This window comes from Mastomys coucha, unplaced genomic scaffold (assembly GCF_008632895.1).
Source record: "Mastomys coucha isolate ucsf_1 unplaced genomic scaffold, UCSF_Mcou_1 pScaffold4, whole genome shotgun sequence".
In the NCBI taxonomy this organism is placed as follows: domain Eukaryota; kingdom Metazoa; phylum Chordata; class Mammalia; order Rodentia; family Muridae; genus Mastomys; species Mastomys coucha.
Window position 1 is genome coordinate 680,828 of NW_022196910.1, and position 22,730 is coordinate 703,557.

At 55.7% G+C, this 22,730-nt stretch overlaps 2 protein-coding genes across 8 annotated transcripts in view; both read left to right on the plus strand.

Moving 5' to 3' along the window:
- Positions 1-773: 773 nt before the first annotated feature.
- Positions 774-11,822, plus strand: Ncln (nicalin). Of its 2 annotated transcripts, none has more exons than XM_031349668.1 (14): positions 774-1,538; positions 4,231-4,421; positions 4,581-4,725; positions 4,868-4,962; positions 5,997-6,077; positions 6,990-7,093; positions 7,972-8,060; positions 8,165-8,483; positions 9,611-9,698; positions 9,782-9,820; positions 9,888-10,051; positions 10,366-10,419; positions 10,504-10,582; positions 10,671-11,822. In XM_031349668.1, the coding sequence occupies exons 1-14, from the start codon at positions 1,355-1,357 to the stop codon at positions 10,728-10,730; spliced, it is 1,692 nt and encodes a 563-aa protein (XP_031205528.1). In that variant the 5' UTR covers positions 774-1,354; the 3' UTR covers positions 10,731-11,822. The 2 variants fall into 2 exon arrangements, with proteins under 2 accessions (XP_031205528.1, XP_031205529.1); XM_031349669.1 differs by having other exon boundaries at positions 1,260-1,538; positions 9,891-10,051.
- A 3,782-nt stretch (positions 11,823-15,604) lies between these two features.
- Positions 15,605-22,730, plus strand: part of Celf5 (CUGBP Elav-like family member 5) — a 23,326-nt gene continuing 16,200 nt past the window's right edge. For 2 of the 6 annotated variants that reach the window (XM_031349291.1, XM_031349292.1), the window contains exons 1-2: positions 15,605-15,872; positions 21,855-21,937. In XM_031349291.1, the coding sequence (XP_031205151.1) occupies positions 15,728-15,872; positions 21,855-21,937 (228 nt within the window). In that variant the 5' untranslated portion in view covers positions 15,605-15,727. Of the gene's footprint in view, positions 15,873-16,217; positions 16,500-21,854; positions 21,938-22,730 lie in introns of those variants that run through there. The other 4 variants (XM_031349296.1, XM_031349295.1, XM_031349300.1 and 1 more) reach the window with 4 other exon arrangements.

The following is a 22,730-nucleotide window of genomic DNA, read 5'->3' on the forward strand; positions in this document are numbered from 1 at the left end:
GCATCCATTCATTGCAGTAATCACCCACCCTGGGGTAAGGACCACAGGTTTGAGTCTTAGAATCTGCTTTTTTACCTAAAAGGTAAGGTCTTCAGAGGAGGTGTCATCCCATAAGCCTCTAAAGCCAGCACTCACCAGTCGCCTACTGCATACCTTCCTCAAAGTCAGCTCATGCCAGTTTGCATACTGAATTTCCACCTGTGCCTTCAGGTGGGTGGGTGGCACTGTCCGGTCTTTTATCTCTTATTTATTGTATTCCTAGAGGTGTGAGTGACATATAATTTTAATTCACACCTTAACTTACCCCAAGACACGGAGACTAGTCACCTCCATTGAAGTTGCAATAGGCAAACCAAAAATGTTAGGTTAAATATGTCCCAAGTATGAACAGGGATCCTACAGACCTCCCATCGTCACACTAGTCCCATTATAGCTATCTTGATCTCCCACTGCTATTAAAGTCCGTGCCAATTCCTGCCTTACTACCTTACCACCTGCCCCAAATATCATTTTTTAACCAGTTTTTGGCTCATTCACTTAAATCCTGTAGAACACCTGTAGTCAGAGTGCCACGTCTTGTGATCGGGGAGCTAGCACCTTCAAGACAAAGACCTCACCTCTCATTTTCACGTCTCCCTTTTTTCTTCTCCCCCCCCCGTTCCCCATCCCCCTACCCCGCTCCCCGCATTCTAACTCCCTCTCCTTCCAGAGACTAAAGAACGACTCCAGTTCCCATATTCCGTTGTGCTTGCCCAATAGGACTACGATTCCCAGAGAACCAAGGCACCGGATGGGCACTTTCTCTTTCCTTTCCTACTTCTTTCCGGGTCGGACGGTCACGTCCTGCACTTTAGGTCTTTGGTTTTCCTTCTCATTAACGACGCCAAACATATGGCTTAAACAAGATTTACTGGGAATAGTTTTTAATAGCTTTGTAAATCATCTGTGTTTTGCGGCTTGGATGAGTTCAGTAGCAGTAGACTGTCCGCCATAGCTTCAGGGAGCAGCACCGTGAGACTACAACTTCCAGGGTGCTCTGCGCGCAAGGACTGAAACAGCTTCCTAGAGGCCCTAGCGCGAGTCTCAAGTCTGCCTACAACTCCCAGCGTTCCACCGCGCGCGGAGCCGTTTAAAACGAGGCTCACTCACAAGAAAGACTACATTTCCCGGAAGGTGGTGCGGCAGATAGGGACGTCCGCAGTGCTGCCAGAAGGACCCTAGGATAGGCGCGGGCTGTTCGCGGCTCTCCCCGAAGGACCTCAGCAGCCGCCCATGCCGAGCTGAGTCCGCGGAGCCGCGGCCGCTTCTTGTCGCCGTCCGTCGCCGCCGCCTTTGCGGCCTGCCGCCCGCCGGGATGCTGGAGGAAGCGGGCGAGGTGCTCGAGAACGTGCTGAAGGCGTCGTGTCTGCCACTCGGCTTTATCGTCTTCTTGCCCGCCGTGCTGCTGCTGGTGGCGCCGCCGCTGCCCGCCGCCGACGCCGCGCACGAGTTCACCGTGTACCGCATGCAGCAGTACGACCTGCAGGGCCAGCCATACGGTGCGCGACCCCTGACCGCTTCCCTTGACGTTGTCGTCCCCCTACTGTCACACCAGTCCCCCAGTCACTGCGATCCCCCCACTGCCATGCAGAGGACCTCCGACTACTATCCTTGTCTCCCCACTGACTTACTGATCCTGTTCCTGCCAGCCCTGTCCTCTCAGCTCCCCTGCTGTCTCACTGACTCCTGTCACCCCTATCCCATCATCGACACCCTGATTCCTACCTCTCCTCGGTCCCCTGTCACCCTGATCCCTCTCTGTCAGCGGTTGCCTCAGACCTCTCTCAGGCTGGCGTCTGCCCCCAGGCCTGCTGTCCTGAGGTCCCCTGGGGCCATAGTTCCCACCGCACCATGCCTTCACTCCTTTGCTCTGCTCCCCACCCCTCACCAGGTTTCCCCAAGATCTCTGTCCCCATGTCTAGGTTTTGGGCCTCTCAGAGCCTCCCGCTCCCTGCTTGTGGTATCTGGCCTTCAAGAACTTCTGCTCTTTGGTTTGTCTCTCACCCTTGATGCTAAGTCTTTGCCTGAATGACAAGGCCGGGGCCCCATTTCTGAGTGGGTGTGGCCAACTGGTCCGTGCACCCAAGCCTCTCTATGTGGACCCCATGGACCCTTGTGCCCAGAATTACATTAATTTCTCTTTATGTTGCCGTGGTAGGGGTCATGTTGCTGCCCCAGCTTAGGGAGCTCTAAGGCGTGGAGGCCAGGTGGCTGCCCAGCACCTTGCAGGGCTCAGAATAGTGCCCTGAAACAGTGCCCTGGTGCCTAGGGCACCCTGGGGTGAAGGTCGTATCCTAGGCCAGACCCACCAGGCCAGGAGTAGGTGGCCAGGTGTCCCAATATCGTAAGCATTTGCTTGCAGATCTTTGTGGCCTGGCATCTTCTGAAGGGCCACCTGCTAAACTGCCACTGTGGGGTGTCATGGATGGCCGGGGAAATCATGGAAGCCACTTGAAGTCAGTAGCTACTAAGCTGAGCAGCATAGCTCTTGAGCTCGTACAGTTGTTCCAGAGCATTCCGTGGTCCAGAGGGCAGTGCCTAGACCACTCCCTTCCGTGTCTGGTTCTCACAGAACCAGAATACACACAGAATCTTGGGTGGGCTGGTCTGTGAATGAACTCATGTTTACAGTGGGCCAGGTGCCTGACATGTGGCTTTCTCACCCATCCTTGGCTGGAAAGTGGGCTCTTGCATCTTGTCTGTACCCTGGAGGACTTATGATGGGGCAGCCAGCCAGAGCAGATCTTGAGAAAGCCTGGGCATAAGTCCTTTGAGCTCCCCTCAGCCCCTGGCCTTACTGCAACTCTCCTTACCCAACTTCCCCTGGGTCTTGTTGAGAAATAATCAGCACTGGTGGGAAAGGAGGCTTGTGGGGTGTGACCCAGGCTACCATCCATCCTGCTGTGGACTCTGTCCTTAGGGCATGCCTTCTTATCACCATGGGCCTTGGAACAGAACTTCAGCATCTTAGCCTCTCTGGTAGCTTGGTGGCCCTGAGGCCCAGCTTCACCTCACTAACCTGGAGCCAGCTGATGAGGCTTGGCCTCCCTGGTTGTGGATAGAGTTTTGTTGGCATGAGGTCACTGACAACCTCTGAGCTGAGCAGCCAGCATGGGGGAGAGGCCTGCCTTCATGGCATCTCTGAACTGGCGCTGCTTTAGTGGGACTGAGACCCTGGCTGGCCAACAGGCCAAATTACAGGGGCCTGGCTGCCCTCCTATGGATAGCACCGCGGTTTCGGGGAGTCCTAGGGACAGGTGCTGGCCAGCACTGCCCACTGGGGGTCTGGGTCACATCCCCACTGACAACAAAGCTGGGCACAGAGTACTGCCATGTGGCCAGCACCAGTCCCTAGGACTCCTAGAAAGTACTGTTTCCAATGGAACACTGGAGGGACCTGGAGGGAAGCTGCTGCCTGAGCCACCCTTGGAGGCCAGGAACAGGTTGAAGAGGGAGAGGTGTCGCCTCTCCCTAAAGGTAGTCGGGTGTCTGCCATGAGGTGCTTGGCCCATGCTGGCTTCCAGAGAAGTTGTTTCCAGCAGGCCTTCACCCAGCTCCCTCAGATTCAGCAGTCCTGGAAAGGGTAGGCTGGGCCTCAACTGACCCCGTGTGTGTCCAGGGAAGGCTGTGGGCAGCAGGCCCCCATCCAGCTGCCGCCCTGGGGTGCATCTTACCCCCATGTGATTGGGGAGATCACACGTGAACTCTTCTAGACCCAGCCATCATGTGCCTTTGGCACTTGGGTCTCTGGGGTAGGAGGGTTTCATGGTAGTTTGGGTGTCAGCATTCAGGTGACCACCCTGGAGACCCTACCAGAATTGAGTCCCCTCCACAGTGAGCAGGCACTCATTGCCCCCTCCTGGCCGGGTGCATCTAGGGGTACTACCTGCCATCATTCTTGTGAGCGTTGAGCATTTTAAAGCACCTGATGTATCCTGTGCCACCCAGTCTGGTTGTAAGTGGGGCCCAGGGGACCCCAGTTCATGGAGAGAGCTTCCTGCTGTGGTGGTTCACCTCTGGCCCCATGCAGTTCAGACCCTAAGGGCCCAGCTGGGCCTCCCATGGTTGTGTGTCAAGTGTTCTATGTCTGTCCTGTAAGAACCACACTCTCACCGTGTGCTGGTTAGAGGATGGCAGGTGTGATAGGTGCAGGCCCCAAGGCATGATGCCATGGCCCCGTGTCTCCCACAGGCACTCGGAATGCAGTGCTCAACACGGAGGCACGCACAGTGGACGCAGATGTGCTGAGCCGTCGCTGTGTGCTTATGCGGCTCCTAGACTTTTCCTATGAGCACTATCAGAAGGCTCTGCGACAGTCAGCAGGCGCTGTGGTTATCATCCTGCCCCGTGCTATGGCTGCTGTGCCCCAGGATGTTGTTCGGGTAAGCCTCTGTCTCAATCCCCATGCTTGCCCCTCAGGTTGCATCTTCTGGGTGTCCTTGGGAGCACTGGGGCCTGTCCTCCCCCTTCAGGAAGGAAGCTGAGATGGGGAGGCACTCTGGGAGTGGCTGCAGTTCCCTGAACGCATGCGTTCCTCACAGCAATTCATGGAGATCGAGCCTGAGATGCTAGCGATGGAGACTGTGGTCCCCGTGTACTTTGCTGTGGAGGATGAGGCCCTGCTGTCCATCTACGAGCAGACCCAAGCTGCCTCTGCCTCCCAAGGCTCTGCCTCTGCTGCCGAAGGTAAGCCAGGCCACCTTCATGGGCATGGGATGGCCCGGGTCCCTGCATCTGTGGGGCTTTCCTGGGCTTCTGTGTATGCAGTTCTCACTGCAGCTGTTGCCCTGGCCATAGGCCCAAGTGACCCTTCCCCTTCTGCCCCCAGTACTGCTGCACACGGCCACAGCCAATGGTTTCCAGATGGTGACCAGTGGAGCCCAGAGCCAGGCAGTGAGTGACTGGCTCATCACCAGTGTGGAGGTAAGCTCCCACCTTCTTAGCCTGCCCCAGAGCCTTTGCACAGGCTACACCCCAATCCCAGACGTCCAGTTACCCCTCTGCCACACAAGGGAGGTGGTGGTGACAAAGGATCTTGACTGCAGGCTGAGGGTGTGGATCCGTGGGCATTACTTGCCAGCTCACAGAGTCTTGGGCTCAGTCCCCAGATCACATGAACCAGTTGTGCTCACACACCTGGAGGCTGAAGCAGAAAGATGAGGAGTTCAGGGCCGTCCTTGGCCACATAGTTCAAGACTGTGCAGGGCCATCCTTGGCCACATAGTGCAAGACTGACGTTGTGATACAGGAGACTCTGTTTTCATAAAAAGAAAAGAAAAACCCACTTTTTTAGTTTTGGCACCAGGGTGCTCTGAGTGCCCTGTGAGGGAGCTGTGGGTAAGTCAGTCAGCCGCAGTAGGGGAGATCCAGTGTGTGCTCACTGCATGACTGTCTACAGCATTCAGGTGAATGCTATGGTGACAAGACGACAGGCTGCCGCTCTTAAGTCATCAAAGGTCCTGGGGACTTGGTTGGGCAACCTCTCTGTGCAGTCCCTTCCTGGGCCAAGCAGTCTGTGCCCTTGTCCACTGGGGGCCACCCCACATGGCCACACCACTGTGTGTCCTTGTCCACTGGGCTCTACCCCCAGCATGGCCACACCACTGTCCTTGTCCACTGGGCTCTACCCCCAGCATGGCCACACCGCTGTGTGCCCTTGTCCACTGGGGCCAACCCCGCATGGCCACCCTGCTGTGTGCCCTTGTCCACTGAGGCCAACCCCGCATGGCCACACCACTGTGTGCCCTTGTCCACTGGGGCCAACCCCTCATGGCCACACTGCTGTTGGGCTCTAGAAGCCTTCACATTGCCCTGTGCCTCCCTGAGGGAGGGGCTGAGGAGACCGTCCACCTGTGGGTGCTGCCAGTGCCTGTCCTTGGTGTCAAGGCTCACAGCTCACCGGGGTGACCCTCAACCTGTCTTGGGCATCTGGACTCCACCTCTGTCTGTCTCCACAGGGACGGCTGACAGGGCTGGGAGGCGAGGACCTCCCCACCATTGTCATCGTGGCTCATTACGACGCCTTTGGGGTAGCCCCAGTAAGTACCCTGCTGCATAGGCAGGAAAGGTCAGGCCACCCCAGAGGGTGGGGCTGCCAGCTGCCCATGGCACCACCTTGGTGGGTGATGCAGGGGGACCCAGGCCTTTAGACCTACCCATGAATGTCTTAATCACTGTCCTTTTGCTGAGCAGACGCCATGACCATGGCAACAATTTTAAAAGGTTGGTCAGTTGTTGCCATGGCGGTAGGTAAAGTAGCTGCACCCGATGTGCAAGCTGAGAGAGACAGACAGACAGATAGGTGGACAGAGTGGGCCTGGCATGAGCTTTTAATACCTCAAAGCCCGTGCCAGAGACATATTTTCTCTAACAAGGCCAGACCTAATCCTCCTCCAGTAGTGCCACTGCTGACTGAGCCCACAGAGGGCAGCATGGCGAGGGCTCAGCCATTGGGTTTTTTTGTTTTTTGGTTTTTCAAAACGGGTTTCTCTGTGTAGCCCTGGCCGTCCTGGAACTCACTCCGTAGACCAGGCTGGCCTCGAACTCAAAGATCCACCTGCCTCTGCCTCCCAAATGCTAGGATTAAAGGCATGTGCTACCACCGCCCGACTTGGGAGCTGCTCTTATTCAAACTATCATGCTTGGCACCAGGTTCCCAAGTTCCTGCCTTGTCCGTCTGTCCCCAGAGCGTCCAAGAGCAGGCTGCCCTAACCTCCCATGGCTGTTGGTTTGTTTGTTTGAGATAATTTCTCTTTGCAGCTCTGGCTGTCCTAGAACTCAGAAAAATCTCCCTGCCTCAGTCTCCCAAGTGCTGGGGTGAAAGGTGTGGCCACTATGGTCTGCCCAGTGGGTTTTCTTGTCTCCTTTCTACCTTGGTGCCCTGTGCCTCTGGCACCAAGTGAATGGGCCTGGCCTACAGGAGACAAGACCAATGGGTTCTCTACCCACAGTGGCTGTCCCTGGGTGCAGACTCAAATGGGAGTGGCATCTCTGTGCTGCTGGAGCTGGCTCGCCTCTTCTCGCGCCTCTACACGTACAAGCGCACACATGCAGCGTGAGTTCCACTGAAGGATGGTGGTCCAGCCCACCCCTGGGATGCTGTTGGTCAGTGGAAGGGATGGTACCATCTAGAAGCATCTGCAGCCAATGTCTCCCCTTTGTTCTGTGGGCACTCCTGGATGGTCTCTGTGGGGAGTCCTGAGCCTTGAAGAGGCCTGAGCAGCGTCCCTGGTCTCCACCCATCCATGCCCATAGTTGTGACAGTCACACCTGTGCTGAGGTACCACATAGGTCACACGAGAGTGATTTCGGCATTTGTGGGCTGGGGCGCACAGGGTGGCCACAGGTCATGAGTCCACAGTAGTGAGAGGCAGCAGCCAGTATGCCAGGCAGACTGTGCATGGTCTCAGGGCGCTCCCATGGCCACAAGACAATAGGTCTTAAAGACGTGGGCAGAGGGCATCACTTCTTTAAAAGCCATGAGGCAGCTTTGTTCTTGCTTACCAGGATATGTCTGTCCCTTATGGCCAGCACCAGTGGCCTCACCCAGTCCTGGCTGGCTTGGCAGCCCTGTGTGACAGTGGCCAGTCAGCAGTACAGGCCAGGAACAATCTGGGCTCAGTGTCCTGGCTCTGGTTGCCAGGCAGGTGAGGGTATGAGGCCCCTGTGAGGTTCAAGTCCACACAGCCAGGTTGTGTGTCAGCTAATCCTTAGCATCGGGGATGAGGCAGTGTGTGGGTAGTTCTGTGTCCTCAGAGGCCTCCCTGAAGGGCTCTCTGGGGACATATGTAGCTGTCACAATTGTGGAGACCCTGGCCTGGCATTGGAGGGATGTGCCCTGGAGGTGGGTCTGGAGAGACCTGAGGTTTCCCTGTGTCCCAGTTGGGAACCTGTGGCCTGGCCATGTAGCCCTCTTGTCACCCCCACCCGCAGGTACAACCTCCTGTTCTTCGCATCTGGAGGGGGCAAGTTCAACTACCAGGGCACCAAGCGCTGGCTTGAGGACAGCCTGGACCACACAGGTAGGCGGGGCTCAGTGTGGGAGGTCTCGGATATGGGCTGGTGGGCGGAGTCTGTCTTTGGCAGGCAGGGCCATGCCTCTCTGACCCCCTCTCCTCACCTACAGACTCCAGCCTCTTGCAGGACAACGTAGCCTTCGTTCTGTGCCTGGACACTGTAGGACGTGGCAGCCACCTGCGCCTGCATGTGTCCAAGCCTCCGAGGGAGGGGACACTGCAGCATGCCTTCCTGCGAGAGCTGGAGATGGTGGCTGCGCATCAATTCCCTGACGTCAGCTTCTCCATGGTACACAAGAAGATCAATCTAGCAGATGATGTGCTTGCCTGGGAGCACGAGCGCTTTGCCATCCGAAGGCTGCCCGCCTTCACGCTGTCACATCTGGAGAGCCACCGTGCGGGGCCTCGCAGCAGCATCATGGATGTGCGGTGAGTGGACCTGGCTCAGCAGATTGCTTCCAGGGCCATCAGTGAAGGGCGGCTCCTAGGATTCTGGGGTTCTTGAGTTCCCCCTTAGGGCACTTGGTGTGTGTGTGGGGGAGTTATTCATTGTTTGGAGCTTCTTTAGGGCAGGCAAGCCATCTTCCAGGTCTTTCCTGGGCAGGAGCACCGTCTATAACAGTAGTTCTCAACTTTTAGGTAGAGGCCCCTCTGAGGTTGTTGATCAGATACCCTGCACATCAGATGTTTACATTAAGATTCATGGTGGGGCAAAGTTACAGTTCTGAAGTAGCCATGTTTGAGGGTCACCACAATGTGAAGAATTATATTAAAGTGTTGCTGCTTAGGAAGGTTGAAAACTATTGCCCTAGAGCCTTCCTTCCATGGGGGTACCTTTTGGTGAGTGCCCTTCAGAACTTGTGGGTGGCACTTTCTAGAACCCTCTAGAGTCTTCATGGAAGGCACTTTCCAGAACTTGCCGAGACGTTCTTCTCTAACAGTCTCACAGAGGACGGTTGACTTTTAGAACCTTCCATGGGTCTAGTAGGGGAGGGGCCGTATTCCTGGGCTTTCCCTGGGGCATCTTCAGTGGGGGTCAATTCTGCAGCCTACCCTGGGGCTTCTTTCTTGAACCCTGTTTAAGGGGCGCCTTTCAGCAACTTCCACAGAGGGTATAAGCTAATGACCTTCTTTGTGCAGGGGAGCAGAGCCATCTTCTAGAATTTTCCATGGGGTGGTCATGGAGCAGGATATAGGCAGTTGTCCAGAGGCGGGGATGGGGCTGAGTCAGGAGCAGGCTGTGGGAGGACCAACAGCCTATCACACACCTGGGTCAGCAGTGAGGAGCAGGGTCCACTCAGGCTGATTGTTAGATTGAAGGAAGGTCAGTCCTAGATCGGCTATTCCATGTGGGATGTCCTGGGCCCTGTAGGTGCTGCCCTGTCCCCATAACATGCCCGTGGCACATCTACCTCGTTGGGCCTTGGCTGCCTTGCGTGGAGGCTGTGGTCAGATACACTCTTAGGCCTCGCCCCTGTTACCTGCCAGCTATCCCCAGAGCCTAGGCACCAGGGATTGCCTGCCTTGTCTGAGGAGCCTGTCCCTCTATCCCCAAGGTCCCGGGTAGACTCCAAGACCCTGACTCGGAACACAAGGATCATTGCCGAGGCCCTGACGAGGGTCATCTACAACCTGACAGAGAAGGTGAGCCGTCTAGCGCTGGCCCTGGCTGTGTGGTACACACAACCCTGCTGGGCCAGCTTACACCCTGTCCCCTCCCTCTACAGGGGACGCCCCCAGACATGCCAGTGTTCACGGAGCAGATGGTAAAGTGTGGGGCATTGGGGGGGACCACAGGGACCTGTACTGTGACCCCAGCTTGCACACCCCCAGCAGGTCCAGGAGGAGCAGATAGATTCAGTCATGGACTGGCTCACCAACCAGCCACGGGCCGCCCAACTGCTAGACAAGGATGGGACATTCCTGAGTACACTGGAACACTTTCTGAGCCGCTACCTGAAGGATGTGCGACAACACCATGTGAAGGCTGACAAGCGGTGAGCGGTTGACCACATTCCCTGGGTGCCACTGCCTTGTCCTCAGGCAGGAAGAACAGGTCAGAGCAGAGTGAGGCAAAGGACAGCGTGGCAGGCAGGCCTAAAAATGCTTCCCAGGCCAGGGGAGTCTCCAGTCCTCTGGGCTATTTCAAAAATATTTTCAGCTTCCTGAACTGAGCTCTCGATCTGTAGTCTGGGCAAGCCTCAGACTTGTCCTGTGCCTGCATCAGCCTCCCCACGCTGCAGCTCCAGGGCAGTTCTCTGAGGAGGAGCCTTGGGGAGAGCACTCAACTGTTTGGGCTGTCTCTTCACAGGGACCCTGAGTTTGTCTTTTATGACCAGCTAAAGCAGGTGATGAATGCTTACAGGTGAGTGATGGGCCAGAGCCCAGGGCACCACAGTCTATGGGCTTGACCATTCTCCTGTCCTTGACCCCATGGACTGTCCCTCAGGGTCAAGCCAGCCATCTTCGACCTGCTGCTGGCCTTGTGCATTGGGGCGTACCTTGGCATGGCGTACACGGCCGTCCAGGTAAGCAGCTATGCAAGTGTCTTGGGCTGGGGGCTGGCTCTCCGGTGTCCCTCACGCAGTGTCCTTCATGCATTGTTCCTCCCACCAGCACTTCCACGTGCTATACAAGACGGTGCAGAGACTGCTGCTCAAGGCCAAGGCACAGTAACAGTGGCCGTGCACAGGTGGCCCAGGAGGTACTGGCCCACACACCCACAGCGGCCAGACTGAACCACAGAGGGTTTGGATGGGTCACTAGGATGCAAGGACGTCTCTCCCTGTCCATTTCCTTGAATGTCCCTGGAGGAGAGCCCCGCCCACCTGCAGATGAGCCCACTGGGATGGAATGATGGCCCGGGCCACATGCACTGAAGGGCCACACGCTGGTGTTGGCCTCCCCAGTGGCTGGGTCCCAGAAGCCGGTCTCTGTGGTTCTGTAGAGGCAGCTGCCATCAGCCTGCCTCTCCCTAGCGCTGGCCAGCACCCAACAGTGTCTCCCTGCTCTTCCTCTTCATACCCCACCCGCCTGTTGTCACCTCCCCCACCACTGGACCCACCTGGTCCCCCAGCTGGATCTGAGCCACCTGAGGTTCTGGCTGCTCCTGCAAGTGTCCCTTCGCTCAGTCCTGATGCTGGTGACTGGGCAGGAGTTGGTCCTGGTCTGGAGTGTGCAGTCCTGAGGTCTCCCCACCTCCCACCCCCTAGCCTCAGTTTCCCCACCTGTGATACATTCTGGGGAGTCCGCCCCTCTATCATAGTGTCTGATGGAACAGCCAGGCCCAGCACAGCCCTGGATGTCCCCAACAGGATGGCCTTGGGAGGGGGACACCAGTGCTGACGGTTGACCTCAGGGACCCAACAGTGAATTGATTCAATAGCAATATGACCCAGGAGGTGTCAGGCTGGGGACCAGCTGAAGACCAGCTGCTTCTGTCCCTCCAGCACCTGCTGAGGCCTGGCCCACCCCCACCCGCTGTAGGCTGCCTCTGCTTAGCAGTGGTGGCTGCCACCCTGGTGGCACTCGTGTCATAGGGCGAGAGGGGTCAGCCTGCTGCCCTGGCCCTGGGCGCTCTCGCTCTCCTCTCTCCTCTTAACCTGGCAGCTGGTTACGGGTCTGAGGCCAGTGCCACCTGTCACTGGAAAAGTACACAGGGCACGTGCCACCTCCCTCTGTCCTGACAGGGTATGGGGATGGATGGCCTCTGGGAGTGGCTGCTGGTCTGCAGTTGGTGGGTTACAAAATAAAAGCCATATTGAAGGACCAAGCCTCCAGGTGTCCTGAGGGAGGAACATCCACTGTTGTGCTGCTGTCCTGGAGCTGTGCGGCTGTCACCGCAGGCCCTGCTGTCTACCCTGGGCTGTTCAGTGAACACTGGACATGCTCTCAGTGGAAGAGAAGTTGGCGACATGCCACATGGGGCAGGGATCATCGCAGTATATTAAAGGCTGTCCCTGCCAAGCTTATACCAGGGCCCTGCTCCTCCTGGATTCTGAGTGGGTTTGGGTCTAGGCTCCTCACCACAGGCTCTGCCCATTGCTCAAGTGAGTGTCTTGTAAAGTCAGTCAACAAACAAGAGTTGAGTTGCTGCTGTGAGGCTGTGGGCCTGTCCACTCAGCTCATGGCAGTACTGCTAGCCTCCCACTATTGAAAGGAAACAGACCCAGGAAGGCCACAGGCATTCAGAGCAGGGTCCCTGTGATCACAGAACCTGGCAAAATGGGAGTCTGGGTTCAAGCAGAGGGAACGGCCTGTTTGAAGGTGCTGGGGCAGATATAGCAAGGGTTTGCTACCAAGTGCCATTATCCACAGCCTTTTCAGCATTCCTCTGCCTCATTGCCTGAGTCAAGGCCTTTGCCCTAAGTCAGGCTCCTGCCTCAGCCTCTGTAACTCGAGTAACTGGCATGGCTGCCATGCCCATCTTTTTATGTGGGTGCTGGAGATCCCAACTCTGGTCCCTGGCCACACAGCAGGGACCAGCCCCTCCACCTCTGCTTCTGGAGGATGGCACTGCAGTCTTGGCTAGCATCATGACAATCCTCCTGCCTCAGCTTCCTAGGAGCAGAAGTGACAGTCCTGCGCTACTACACTGACTACATAGACTGGGCATGGTGGCACACACCTGTCCTGCCACTTGAAGGCAGGTGATCAGTTCTGGGTAATCCTTGGTCACAGTAAGTTTAGGGCCAGCATGGGCTACATAAGACACTGCTTCAAAAACTAAGAGATTGTAAGTTGCTACTCTCCCTGGCACCCACAGGTATCTGTGCTGGGCCCCAGGGGTGGATCCTGGAGATACACCTGCCTCCAGCCTATGACCTCCAGGGAAGGGTGGGCAGGAGGCTGGTGACACCTGGGTACTGGTGAGATATGAGCTGACTCCCTGGCACTTGGCTGTGCCTCTTCTGAGTCCTGGGAGGAAAGCAGCCCCTCCTACGCCTTCAGTGCTCTTGAATCAGAGTCATTGGACTGCCTTGTGGGGGCCTGCACTTGTCATAACAGGGTGGGGGCTGACTCCCAGCATGGAGTGTGTGAAGAGCAGGGGTTCAGTTCAACATCCAGGAGAACCAATCAAGCCTGAAAATTGGCAAATGAGCCTGAGGTAAGTTCAAAAACAGTCCACTCACCTGAGCATATGCAAGGCTCCGGCTAGGTGATTAAGACCCCACCCCCACCCCCATTTCTGGTTTTCTGTCTCTTGTGGACTAGACTCTTGCAGCATAGTTATGGTGACATGAGCTCCTGCAGGGGGCATTGGAGGTGTCAGGGCAGGAGTCCCCCAGACAGGTGCTATTTTAGGGCTAACATGGTGCTCGGGGTTGAAGGGAGCAGCACCAGCTCCATATGCCTCCTCCCTGCTCCTGCCCATGTTTTGAGGACTGAGATGTCTTTAAAACTGAACATGGTGGCTCAAACCTGTGGCTGCAGGGCTGATACTGAGACAGGTGGATGGCAGCTGTGGGGCAGATGGCAGGACTCCCTTCAACCAACATCTTCAGCTCCCAGGAAGCCTGGTCCCCTTTTGATGCTTTTTAATGATTCTCGCAGCTCAGAGGCCCATGGAGCTCCCAGCATCCTGCTCCGGTCTCCATGGAAACAGCTCATCTGAGGACCAGCATCTCCCAGGATATGGAGGATGGGATGCTTGTATGTGACTCCTGACCCTGGGCCTCACCCCTCCCTGCTCCAACTAGCCAGCTAGTTAGCTCTGCCTGTGGATTACAATGGGGGCAGTCGCCATTGTGAAGCCAAGCCCTCAAGGAGTCAGTCCTTTCTCCTTCTAGTATCAATAGCAAATACAGAAATGGGGGCATAGATGTCCGGACCATGCAGATGGCAGTAGGAATCATGGGAGACATCTGGCCTTCCAGATTTGGCATTAGACTGCCTCACTCCTGCTTTGTGATGTTGCCCAAAGGACCAACTGCTCTGGGCCTCGGCTCCTGTTTTTTAAAACGAGTTATAGAGGCGGGAGAGACTGCTCAGCGGTTACAGCACGGACTGCTGCGGCAGATGACCCAGTTTTGTTCCCAGCACCCACATGGCAGTTCACAACCGACTGTAACTCCAGTTCCGGGGAACCCGACGCCTCCTTCTGGCCACTGTGGGTACTTCATGCATTTGCACTGACGCCCATAGGTAAATCTTTTTACAAAAACAAATTATAGGAACAGGACTGGACTCCTTAATTCTTTTATGTATTTGAGACACTGTCTTTTTTTTTTTTTTAAGACTTATTTGTTTATATGTAAGTACACTATAGCTGCCTTCAGACACCCCAGAAGAGGGCATCAGATCTCATTAATGGATGGTTGTGAGCCACCATGTGATTGCTGGGATTTGAACTCGGGACCTTCAGAAAAGCAGTCAGTGCTCTTAACCGCTGAGCCTTCTCTCCAGCCCTTGAGAGACTGTCATATGTGTCCCAAGCTACCCTCCAACTCTCCATAACCAAGGATGACCTTGAACCCTGATCCTTGTGCCTCTTCCTCCTCTGGAAAAAAAAAAGAAAGCACCAAATTCAGTCATCAACATAAAGAATAATTTTATTGCAATAATTAAAATGGACACACAAGGAGTTAGAGAAAGGACTGAAAGAGCTGAAGGGGTTTGCGACCCATAGGAAGAAGAACAATATCAAGCAACCAGAGCTCCCAGGGTCTAAACCACCAACCAAATAGTACACATGGAGGGACCCATGGCTCTAGCCGCATATGTAGCAGAGGATGGCCTTGTCAGGCAACAGTGGGAGGAGAGGCCCTTGGTCCCATGAAGGCTCAGTGCCCCAGTGTAGGGGAATGCAAGAGCGGGGCAGCGGGAGTGGGGGGGGGCACACACCCTCATAGAAGCAGGAGGGGGGTGGGACAGGGGGGTTCTGGAGAAAACAGGGAAAGGGGGTATCATTTGAAATGTAAATAAATAAAATAGTCAATAAAAAATTAATACAAAAATGCTATACATAAAATATCTAGTTTTGAGACAAGGTCCCTTGGCATAGCTCTAACTGGCTTGGAAGACAATATGTAGCCCCTGCTGGCTTCCAGCTCACAGCGAGAGTTCATGGGCCACCTCACCCAGCAAATGTCACCACATTTTAACGACATACAGCATAGGCCTGGTCAGTGTCTTCGGGACAGGCATCCATGGTACTAGGAACTTCAATTTAAAATAAAAATATGAGCCGGGCATGGTAACACAGGCCTGTCATCCCAGTCTAAGGATAGAGGCAACTGAAGCAGGAGAATTGTTTGCAAGGGCCGTCCTGGATGTCTGCTTCTGTCCTCAACTGGCCTGTCAGTTTCTCTGCCCTCCTTAGCTGTCACCGCCCTGACCCTGTCCTGCCCTTTGTGCCCATGTCAAGGCTGGCTTTCATTATGCACCTCCCTGTCAGTCTTTCTGATGGGCATGTCTAGCCTGAAGCCCCCTCACAGCTCCAGGACCTCTGAGCCTCAGTTTCTCCCAGGGGTCCCCATTTCTCTGCGAGCCTCGAGGCCTCAGTTTCCCGGCGCCGCCCCCTGTAGTACCCGCGGCGGCCGCCAGAAGCGCTGTGGCACAATTGCGCGCGGGCGGGGCCGCTGACGGAGTGAAGCGGCGGCACCACAGCTCCTGCCCGGGCCTGGCCGGTGGGCGGCAGCGGGCCCGAGCGCCCCGGGGCGCGGCCCGACGGCATGAAGGACCTGGACGCCATCAAGCTCTTCGTGGGCCAGATCCCGCGCCACTTGCACGAACAGGACCTCAAGCCGCTATTCGAGCAGTTCGGCCGCATCTACGAGCTGACTGTGCTTAAGGACCCGCACACCGGCGTGCACAAAGGTGGGCACCGCGCCCCGCACCCCGCGCCCGCCTCTGCACCCCTGAACCCCGCCTTCTGCACCTCTGAACCTGCCCCTGCACCCCGGCACCCTCCTGCAGCTCCGATCCCTTTCTGTACCCCTCTTTCTACACCTGCATTCCCCCAGCCCCTACACACCTCCCTTGCACCTGAGCCTTCTAGATCCCTCCTCCACATCCTTCCTCCTGCACCCCTGCATCCCAGCCCCCACTCACCTTCCCCTGCACCCTCCTCCGCCCCGGGGGTGCCGCTCGCGATCCAGCTGCCCCCTCCGGTCCTCCGCCCCCTCTTCCTCCCTCCTCCCCACTCCCTCCTCCTCCATAGCTCTCCAGCTCTCCGTCATCTCCCTCCATCTCCCTCCTCTCCCTGGGCATCTTCCTCTCTTTCCCTCTCTCCCTCCCATTCCCATTCCCAGACACCCCCCCTCCTACCCTGTGCCTAGAGTGCCAGGGACCCCAGCCTCCCAGTACCCCACCACCCTCCTTGTTGCTTTTGGTCTTCTTGGCCCAGCTTGGAACTTCCCACCTCGGGATTGGGAATCCTGCTCACAAAGCCGGGGTAGCTCGGGGCTGCAGCCAGTACACATGTCCAGGACCCGGGGCTGAGCGGTAACTACAAAGACGTGGGGGCGTGGGGAGGGAGCTGAGGCTGGGGCCCAGGGGTATTGGGACACGACACGGGCAATCCTACCTGGGTGGTGCCATCTTCCTGGCCTCTTGCAACCACCCTGGGCTCAAGTGGAACCCGGCAGAGCCAGAGCTGAGACCGAGACAATGAACGTGAGGTCCACTGGACAGAGCCCACATCTTGGGTGCCCTGGCCGCGCCGGCAGGTGGCTAAAAAATCTGACTCTCTCTCCCGTGGAGGCACCTGGGGGACAGGGTCGCCCTGCTCTGCTCTGTCCCAAGCCCTAGTGTCTGAATCTAGTGGCTTTGACCAGCTCTCCTGACAGGTGTCGGGGACCCAAGGTTAAGACCAAGATCCCCATCCTTGGCAGGACCCCAGGAGGGGCCTGGGGTGGGTCCTAGGCGGGGGGTTGGGGGTGGGGGCTCATCTCCCTGGGGACTTCCAGATAGGAAACAGTGGTGAATAAGGGACCCATGATGGGACAGCGAGGGCTGGTGTGGATGTGGAGTTATTTTCTTTCTGGTAGATGTGGGGGGTCTGGGAGCCTTGGTATTTAGGGACGTTGCTTGTAGGGTGGATTTGGACAGTGGAGGGTCTCATTGGCAGTGATGCTGGGGACTAGAGAAACAACAGCCTCCCAGCCGCACCCAAGTGGGAAAGAGGGGATCCCCAGGCCAGCAAAGGAGGGGTTTAAGATCTTGATAGAAGTCTGTATTTGGAGGGCACAGATGCTGGTGCTTGCCTGTCACCCCAAAACTTGGGATGCTTAGGCAGGAGGATGAAAAATTCAAGGTCATCCTCGGCTACACTGCAAGTTGAAGGCTAGCCTGGGGTACATGACAGCCTGGCTCAAGAAAAGTGGATTCGTTTGGGTTATTGCGGTGTGACTGTCAGCCAATGGCTGCCCCTCTCTGGGCTTCAGGCAAATGGAGACAGAATAAATGGAGCTAGTAAACCTGGGACTTCCTGTCAATATTTCAATGGCTTTGTTTCTGGGGTACATAGCCCATAACAGCAGAGGTGGGGTCCCAGGGTGGTCTAGGTCCCCAAGTGCTGGAAAGAGATGTAGAGACAGGGGCTGGAGAAGAGAAGATGGGGCACATAGACCCTCTGGAATCCTCCCTGGAGCCATCCAGAGAATGGGGGCTCCCTCAGCCAGGGCTCAAGGTAGAACCTGGGGACGACATTGCGGTCCTGTCCCCATTTCTAAGGGGACAAGTCACCAGCCTACAGACCATATGCATTTTCATGTTGATGATGGCATTGCCTTAGGGGGGCCAGGCCTGGCCTGCTGTTACCATGGGAGCAGCAGCTGTTGGTTACAGGAGTCTAGAAGTGACAAGCAGCCTTGGGGACACATGAACCTGCACAGGTGTGGAAGGAGCAGTTGTCCTGGGCCACAGCAAGGTTTTTGCTTGAAACATTATGATGGCTTCAACTGGGGGAGCATCACGCTTTGTGCCTCAGTTTCCCTAGCTGCTTCTGAGATCTTGGAAGCACACATCTCAGAGGAAGCCACTGAAAAGCGGGTATAGGGTAGAGGGGATTTTAATGAACTTATGGACACAAAGAGTGTGGCTTATGGGAGAACTTATGGGCTCATAGAGTGGATTATGTATGCTCTGATGCATGGGCTCCAAGCATTCTCAGGCAGGGGTGGGGACAGTGCCTGCAAAGGCCCAGAGGTGCAAGGCCCCTGGGACGCTCAGCAGGAGTAAACTGCTGTGTGACAGAGGCAGGACATAGGCTGCACAGAGTGTGCTTGGTAAAGTGAACGAAGGTGAATGGTAGAGGGTGGGTGGATGGGTGGACTAGTGGATGGATAGATGGATGGATGGATGGATGGATGGATGGATGGATGGATGGATGGGTGGGTGGATGGATTAGTGGATGGATGGACAGGTGGGTGGATGGATGGATGGGCAGATGGGTGGATGGATGTGTGGATGGATGGGTAGATGGACAGATGAGTGGATGGATTGGTGGATGGGTGGATGGATCGGTGGATGGATAGATGGATTGGTGAATAGACAGATGGGTGGATGGACAGATGGGTGGATGGATGGATGGATAGATGGATGAATGGATGGACAGGTGGATAGATGGATTGGTGAATGGATAGATTGGTAGATGGACAGATGGGTGGGTGGGTGGATGGATGGATGGATGGATGGATTGGTGGATGGATGGATGGATGGATGGATTGGTGGATAGACAGATGGGTGGATGGACAGATGGGTGGATGGACAGATGGGTGGATGGACAGATGGGTGGATGGGTGGATGGATGGATAGATGGATTGGTGAATGGATAGATTGGTAGATGGACAGATGGATGGATGAGTGGATGGATAGCTGGGCGGATGGATGGACAGGTGGATAGATGAATTGGTGAATGGATAGATAGGTGGATGGACAGATGGGTGGGTAGAAAGTGATATCCCCAGTAAAACTGCCTCATGGAGATGTAATTATCAGCATACATTTTTCTGGGTAAAGGTTGGAGTGTTTGAGGTGGGGCTCATGCAGATGCTGAGGATTATGGATGGTTGGGGGAAAGCTTGTTTTGTTTTTGTTTTATCTGAAAAATGATATTTCAGATTGACCACAGCCTGTGCTAAGATCCTAGGGCAGGAAGGGGTGTGTGTTGGAGGAGCTGAGGGAGGCCACAGGCAGGACTGTGGGTAGAGAGAGTCATGCTCTCTTAGTGCTCATTGGCACCTCTGGTTGCTGCTTCAGGAAAGATTGATTGGAGGTGAGGGTAGGCTCAGGGGCGTGAGGAGAGGCCAACCATCTTGTCTTGTTTGATGACAGGGCAGGGCCGGGTAGACTCACAGGAAGCTGGTCTTGCTATGAGGTGAGTGTCCAGTTGGGTGTCTTGGTGGATGTCTGTGATCCCTGCACTCAGATCATCAGTCAAGGTTAGCTTTGGCCACAGAGCTGGCCAGGAGCCCATTTCCTAAATAAGGTGAAGAGGTGGCTCAGAGGCTTAGAGGGAATACCGCCCCTCTCAAAGACCTGAGTCTGATTCCCTAAACCCTCAGGTGGCTTATAACTGCCTGCCACCCGGTGCCTTGTGGGTTCCAGCAGAGAACCAACACCAACCAATTGTCTCCTGCCCCACTCCGGATAGCATGCCATGACCCTCTCCATAGGCCAATAAAAAAATAATAATCTAAAAGTCTAAAAATGAAATAATGCTAATGTAGCTTCTTTAACATTCTAGAATTTTCCGAATCTCAGAAATTCTTCAGCCATCCATTACCCCAGCTTCCCCGACCTCACCCTCCCCATCCCTGCTCGGGTTAAAAGGCAGATATTTCCAACTTGCTGCGTGTCCTCTGGGAGGCTGCTGTGCCTCTCTGAGCCTGGCTTCACTAAGTGCACCATGGGGTGGGGTGTGGTCAGAACAGCTGGTGTTAGGACTCCTGACCAGTTGGGGGTATCTGATGAGGTCTAACCGCACCCCAGAAGCAAGTGTACAGTGGCAACTCCAGCATAGGTGGGTAATTTGTGGTCATTTGTTCAGATTTCTCCCGGGATAGCTTTCGTGTCTCAAACACCCTCCAAGGCTTCCCAGTGCCAGGACTTTCATGGTTCCTGCTTGTTTGTCACTCCAGGCTCTTTCCACTTGTCTCCAGGACGCCCTCAGCTCTTCGTGTCTGTCTCTGCCCCAGGGTCATCTGCATGGGGGCACCCGAAAGCCACCCTTGAAATCTAGGCACAAGGAAAGTAGCGGGGGTTGGGGTGGGGGCGAGCAGCCAAGCAGGGCAGCCAAGCAGAGCAACCCAAGCAGAGCACGTGCACGCGAAAGAGAACGGGGGTGGGGGGGAATCGTGTCCTTTAGCTGAGTGTGACTGGGCCGCTGTGAACCTCAGTCTTTTTGTCTGCATGGCGCGAGTTTCTCCACATTCTCCAAGGTTCCCGGATTTAAGGGTACCCGGTGCCCAGGAACCTCTTAACACGCCGTTTATCTCCAAGTCTAAAAGCGGGAGCCCAAGTTTTCTAAGTGCGGTGACAGCCCCGGAGTTCAGGACCCTGGCGGCCAGTGGCGGACGCGCTTCAGCACCGCGGACAGCGGCGCCTTCCCCCGTTCCCGGGTTTCCCTCCGCCCAGGGCCCCTCCCGCAGTGGGAGTGGGGGTGGGGGGAGCTCTCAACTGCAGGAGGGAGGGTGATTCTCTCTTTGCTCTCTGTGACAATCTTCCGCCCCGCCCTCCCTCCTCCATCTGCCCTCTTCTTCCTACTCTTGGATTTTTCCGGACAAGGTCTGTCATAAACTCTATCTATGTAGGTGAGAATGACCTAGTACTCTCTCTCGGTCTGCTGCCTGCATCGCCCAGGTGCTGGGACCAAGGGCGGATACATAAAGAGCTGGGCGTGGTGTTGTGCACTCAGTAGGCAGAAGCAGGCAGATCTCTGAATTCAGGCCAGCCTGGTGCAGAGTGGGTTCCAGGACAACCAGGCGTGGAACTCCAGGCTGTGTTCCCTTTGCCCTCTGCTGGCCACCGTTCCTCCTCCCATGTGTGAATTTGTCAATGCTAGTGACCTCAAGGACTCTGCAGTGCCCACCACGCTCCTTGTGTGTCCAGCCTACTTGGCAGAGCTTAAGACCCTGACATCCATCTGTTTGTTCTGTGGCGGAACACACAGCTTTCCTTTTCATGGCTGTGTAATATCTCGTCACGTGGAAGAGCATACCCCATGTGTTAATCATTTATCCATCAACTGGTGACATTTTCATGGTTGCTGTTGTAGGTTCTGGCCCAATCACATCTGACTTGACTTTTCAACTTGGGGGGTGTGGTCCAACTCCTGAACAGGATGGGCAGGTTACAGGGGACCCCGCATGTAATTCTTCCGGTGCACAGCCTAGAGGGTTTGGTTAGCAGCTACCTTTCAGTGTCTACCCACTTCTTTCTCCTTGGAGCCCAAGGAATCCTCCTGTCTACACCTTCCCAGTGCTTAGATGGAAAGAGTGCACCACCATCTCCCAGACTCAAGAGTTCTGACCCCTTCCACTCGAACACCCCATCCCTTCCTCCAGCCCTCAGCACTCACAAATCCACTTTCTGTGTCTGGTTTCTCCTGTTCTGGGAATTTCCTCTCCTGGAGTCCATCCTGTGTGGCTTTTTGCTCTTAGCTCAGTGGCCTCAAGGCCCCTTCATGCTATGGGGTGTCAGAGCCTCAGCCCTATCCATGGCTGAGTAATACTCCATGGTGTACCTGGACCATGGTGGGAGTCTCCATCTACCCCTGCCCCTGGGCTGCCCACCACCTTCGGGTCCTTGTGTCTGTGGTGTTGGGACCATCTCCTCAAATACTGTTTCTCCCACCAGGCTGTGCCTTCCTCACATACTGCGCCAGGGACTCTGCCATCAAAGCTCAGACAGCCTTGCACGAGCAGAAGACCCTGCCAGGGGTGAGTGGTCTGTGGAGCAGAGGGTACACTCTCGGCTGTGGGGGACTTGGGCTCAGTGTCCTTGTGTCCCTGGACACAGAAGGGGTAGAATAAAAGGGTCATAAATGTGAACATCTGTTGGATGCCTACTGTATGCTGGGCTCCGTGCACCACAGAAATGCTGGCTGTACACAGCACAAGCTGGCCCGATCGGAAATGTGCCTCACTAGCAGGCAGCTGTGCAAAGGCCCTGGGGTAGGGCAACCTAGCACTGGAAGACTGTCGAGGAGACCCCTGTGGTTGGAGCAGAGGGGACAGGGACAGAAGGAGAAAGGCTGGGCAGAGCTTTCTGGCCACAAACAAGAGACTCAAACCTTTTTTACTCAGAAGAGAGAGAAATAGCTTCATTCTGCTCCAACCACTTCTTACTGTGTGATGCTGAAATGGTCACTTGGCCACTCTAGTCTTTGATATCTGAAAGAACTTGACAGGTCAGGGTAGGGAATGAGGAGAAGGTGGTCGTGTGGCTGGTGCCAAGGAAGAGGTTGTCATGCTTAGGAAGAGACTAGAAACAAAACAGATGGATTTGGTGTTTGGCAGGCCTTTAATGACACAACCAAGGCTGGGAACTTTATAATGAAAAGCTATTTAGCTCACAGTTCTGGGGTCCTAGGACATGAGCTGGCATTGGTATGGCTCTGGAAACCATCATCCATCACTGGTCCAATGCTGCTCTTGTCCTGCTGTTCCCCAGGCTCCTGTGGAGATATGGTGCCTGGCCCCCCCCCCGTCCCCTCCCCTGGCTCCACCCCAT

Bases quoted from the DNA above. Each gene is read 5' to 3' on its own strand.
- Ncln (XM_031349668.1), top strand. From the start codon at position 1,355: ATGCTGGAGGAAGCGGGCGAGGTGCTCGAGAACGTGCTGAAGGCGTCG. The intron at 10,420-10,503 runs GTGAGTGATGGG...ACTGTCCCTCAG, and splicing joins CAGGTGATGAATGCTTACAG to GGTCAAGCCAGCCATCTTCG. The intron at 10,583-10,670 runs GTAAGCAGCTAT...TCCTCCCACCAG, and splicing joins TGGCGTACACGGCCGTCCAG to CACTTCCACGTGCTATACAA.